This window comes from Lycium ferocissimum, chromosome 11, assembly GCF_029784015.1.
Source record: "Lycium ferocissimum isolate CSIRO_LF1 chromosome 11, AGI_CSIRO_Lferr_CH_V1, whole genome shotgun sequence".
Taxonomy (NCBI): domain Eukaryota; kingdom Viridiplantae; phylum Streptophyta; class Magnoliopsida; order Solanales; family Solanaceae; genus Lycium; species Lycium ferocissimum.
The window spans coordinates 51,644,988-51,649,407 of NC_081352.1; the positions used below are offsets into that span (position 1 = coordinate 51,644,988).

Below are 4,420 nucleotides of genomic sequence, written 5' to 3' on the forward strand. Positions count from 1 at the left end.
AAAAGAGATAGGTGATTTGAATGAGGTTGAAGTTTCAAAAGAGAGACGAATGATTTGGATGAGCTTGGAGATTCAAAAGAAAAGTAATTTGAAAGAGAATGATATGAATGAAAAAAAGAATAGCAACTCGTGTAGGTTTAATAGAACGAATCCTTTGGTGTTTGATGGTTTGTGTATTTGTTGTGTATCTTAGTGGTTTAATCCAAATGGGCAACTTGAAGAAAAATCAAATGAAGTTGCCATAGTACTAATAGAACCTCATTTTGGTTGTCGTAATGGAACTTTAATGATCTCGGATAGGCTAAAGTTAGATTTGTTTTGTTGTAAAAAGTACATTTTGGTATTATAATGAAGCATGACTTGTTTGGTTTATCCTACTTTTCTTGTTGGTATTATTTGAGTAAATTTTGGCAATTTTCAATTTTGGCAATTTTCTTTTGTTATTGATTGAGTCAATTATGGCGAATAAGATCTCATATAGCAACTTAGATTTTGTTTCAAAATGTTGAGGATTGGGAGTGTGTGGGATCCGGCATACAATCTTTAAGGAAAAGCTAAAGTTATGCCGGATCCTAAGATAACTAAAAATCTCCCCGTAAAGGCGAATTTTTCCTAAGACATAGTTTAGTTATGCCTTATGGGGCGAAATTTTAGTTAAGGCAAAGGTGCCTTTCCTCCCAAGCGGACTTTAGTTAAACATAACTAAAAGTCACGCCTCAAACAGAACTTTTAGTTAAACATAACTAAAAGTACACCAATTTTTGTTTCAAAATGGACCAACTTTTGTTTCAAAATGGACCAGATTTTGAGTCATAATGCACCGATTTTGAGCCAAAAGCGCACTTTTGAGCTTTTGGATGAGCTTGAAAGTCTTACCCTTCAATATGATAATCTCAACATCAATTTGGTTGAGCTTGAAGATTCAAAAGAGATAGGTGATTTGAATGAGGTTGAAGTTTCAAAAGAGGAGACGCATGATTTGGATGAGCTTGGAGATTCAAAAGAGAAGAGTAATTTGAAAGAGAATGATATGAATGAAAAAAGAATAGCAACTCGTGTAGGTTTAATAGAACAGTCCTTTGGTGTTTGATGGTTTGTGTATTTGTTGTGTATCTTAGTGGTTTAATCCAAATGGGCAACTTGAAGAAAAATCAAATGAAGTCCCCCTCCGGCAGACTTTTAGTTAAACATAACTAAAAGTACGCACTACCTAACTGGAACTTATTGTTAAACATAACTAAAAGTCTCCCTACGCATTATTTAAAACATAACTAAAAGTACGCACCGCTTTGTTTCAAAATGGACCAAATTTTGTTTCAAAATGGACCAGATTTTTAGTCATAATGCCAGATTTTGAGCCAAAACTGCACCGCTTTTGTTTCAAAATGGACCGATTTTGAGTCATAATGCACCAGTTTTGAGTCAAAAGCGCACCATTTTTTAGCCAAAACTGCACCTTTTGAGCAAAGCTGCACGGAGTTTTGAGACAAAGCGTACTAGATTGCATACTAAACACGAATGGACATTCATCAACATTTCAATCAAACTAAACATAATTCAATTCAACGAAATAACTAGACATTTCATACACATAAATATGGTAAAGAAACTATCCAACCAACAATTGTAAAAATAAGCCACTAGTTGTATGGATGCCACACTTATAACCCAAAACTAATACACCCCAAGTCATAATGTGGCATCCATTTAGTTTGACCATTACATAATTAGCAAATTAAAGTCTTTTGTCTTAAGAATACATCACCATAATTCACAAAAAAACAATAACATTTCATAAAGCTAAATCAAGCTTTAGGTCCTTCTTGGATTCAACTTCCCAGTAATCTTGAGCTTTAGCCTCCAATTTGGTTGGTAATGCTTTGATCATTCCCTTTCCAAGTTAAGCTTGTTAATGAGAGGAAGGTTGGTTGCCTCACTACACCATTGTGGTCACCTGCTAAAGCTTATTTACTACCTGTTGGTTCTTGTGCTTTACTTCTCGTTTGAAGTCTTGTGGAAAATTCGAAATCACTATGGGCCTTAGAAAAGGGTCTTCATGCATGTGCACTTGAGTAGGCATGAATTCACAAGGCATGGGCTATTTGTCTTGGAGTCTTGGGTTAAGTTGATTTCTTCTTGATTCTTGGGAATTTTCATCTTCATCAACTAAGCCCCACGAATGCCTCTTTTTGCCCTAAGGTTTTTTCTTAGCTTGTTGCTTGCCTTTCTTTGGCTACAAAAAGGCCAAAAAAAAAAAAAAAAGATCATTAGAAAACGAGTTAATTATACTAATATTAGGATAATAATAAATGTTAATAGATGTGTTAATTTACCTTCTTACCCCTAACATTATGATTTGTTCTCTCACGGTTGCTACAAGTCATCACTCTACCGCCTGAAAGCTTCCATTCACCTTGCCTCTTAAGGGCCTCATCTTTCCCTCTATCCCTCTTAATCGGGTCAGGAAACCATGTTTGACCAAAGTCACTGTGGTTCTACGGGCACGAGAAGGGTCGACGTTCCAAAACCGTACGCCTGACTTGCCGCAATTTGTGTTTGTATGCTAGCTTGAATGCCTCCTTGCTATGATACCAAAGTATCTCAGAAATAGGGTCAATTTTCTTGTGAATCATGGCTTTGATTGCATGTGGACATGGGATTCCAGTAAGGTCCCATGTCCTACAAGTACACCGCTTTTGCCTCAAATTCACCACATGTCTATCATGTCCTTCTACCTCATATCCACTATCTCCATTGCCATTGACCTTGCACACTTGGGCTATTTTCAAATATTCATTATACAACTTCATTATATTGACCGGACACATACCACTTATTCACAAACTCATCATTTTTCTCTCAACCTATTCATCACCTTAATCCTTATGTCATCCAACATCCCAATGATGGGCTTATACCTTGCTTAGTATCCAAGAATGAATGACTCGATGGGTATTGTCCACTCCTTGATTCTTACTGCATCGTATCAAGATAAGCTCTGTCCATGTTTAAGGAGGATACCTGTTGACAAGTCCTTTCGTGACGGTTCGTCCAATACACTTAAATACATTCTGTTGGTCTCCAAACTCCTCAGCATAGGAGGACCATGCACCCCACCACAGAAGCTTCTTCAACTCACCTTTACTCCACCTTTTGCACCAATTTGCCTCAATGTGCTTTACACAAAATCTCTGATGTGCTTCAGGCAGTACATTCTTTACTGCATCAAGCAGTCCCTACATATAAGAAACAAACAATATAGCAGTTATTTTCAGTGTCTGTACCTAAAGAAGATGTTGTGTTCAAGCAGAATTCAATTTAAAAAAAACAGTGTAATTTACCTTCTGCATGTCTGATATGAAGGTTATTCCTTTGCCATTATGGAGTTCAAGTGAGTGTTGCAACTGCTGTAAGAACCAGCTCCAAGTCCTCGTGGTCTCTTTATCAACCACTGCCCATGCTAGAGGGTAAAATTGGTTCATACCTGTCTTGACCAATAGCAACCAATAATTGACCATTTTTTTCCTTTAAGGAATGTGCCTAACCCAATAAATGGTCTTAACCACTTTCCTTAAAACCCATTTTCAATGCCTTGAAACAAATATACATTCTTAGAAATTTCCTTTTACCTTGAGCTAGTGCCTCCTTGGACAAATTAATCACAACATCACTTCTGGATTTGATTCTCTCCAATTCATTTGCATAGGCCCTCAAACTTTTGTAATTATCCGTAAAACTACCTTGAGAGTTTCCGAACCTCTCTTTTGGCTCTTTTTGCATTTTCCTTCACTTACATTTAAATCAAACTCTATGTAAGTCAGCCATATCTTTTACCTTGTATTTTGGGTCATCTTGTAACTTTCCCTTGAAATATTGAGCTATGATACTAGAGTTAATCGAGTGGGTTATCATACAGCACCCACAATCACTATGAGGAATTAAAGTCTTAACGGTCACCCCCAACGGTAGTCTCGCCATCAGATATGTGGCATATAAATGGGCATCCTACGGTATCACATGAATATCTCACCCTATGCGTATCACTTTTACAACAACTAACTCTTTCTTGTTTGCCGATTATAAAGTCTACGAGAAATTCCGCTGGCACGGTATGTCCTTGAAGGTCATACCTTGCTCCCTAAAATCATTCAAGTTTTTCGGTGATAGCCCTTCTTTTGTGGGTAGCAAGTCTCTCTAATTCCTCACTATCATATTATGGACAATCAAATGTCATACCATTATCTGTCCTCGATCTCACTGATACGTCGACTTCGGTAACAAAATTAGGTACTAGCCAAAGTGATTCATCATTTTGTAGAACATTTGGAACATGCGCATCTGTTCCAACTTCATTAACAAAATTAGGTACTAAGAAAAATGATTCATCACTTTGTAGAATATTTGGAACATGCACAGCTAT

At 36.9% G+C, this 4,420-nt stretch overlaps 1 protein-coding gene across 1 annotated transcript; it reads right to left on the reverse strand.

Annotated features, from left to right (window-relative positions):
- Window positions 1-3,008: 3,008 nt before the first annotated feature.
- On the reverse strand, window positions 3,009-3,518 carry LOC132038460 (uncharacterized). The gene is made up of 2 exons (XM_059429126.1): window positions 3,342-3,518; window positions 3,009-3,236 (listed from the first exon to the last, which is right to left on the reverse strand). Exons 1-2 carry the CDS (start codon window positions 3,516-3,518, stop codon window positions 3,009-3,011), a joined length of 405 nt encoding a protein of 134 aa, XP_059285109.1.
- Window positions 3,519-4,420: the final 902 nt, after the last annotated feature.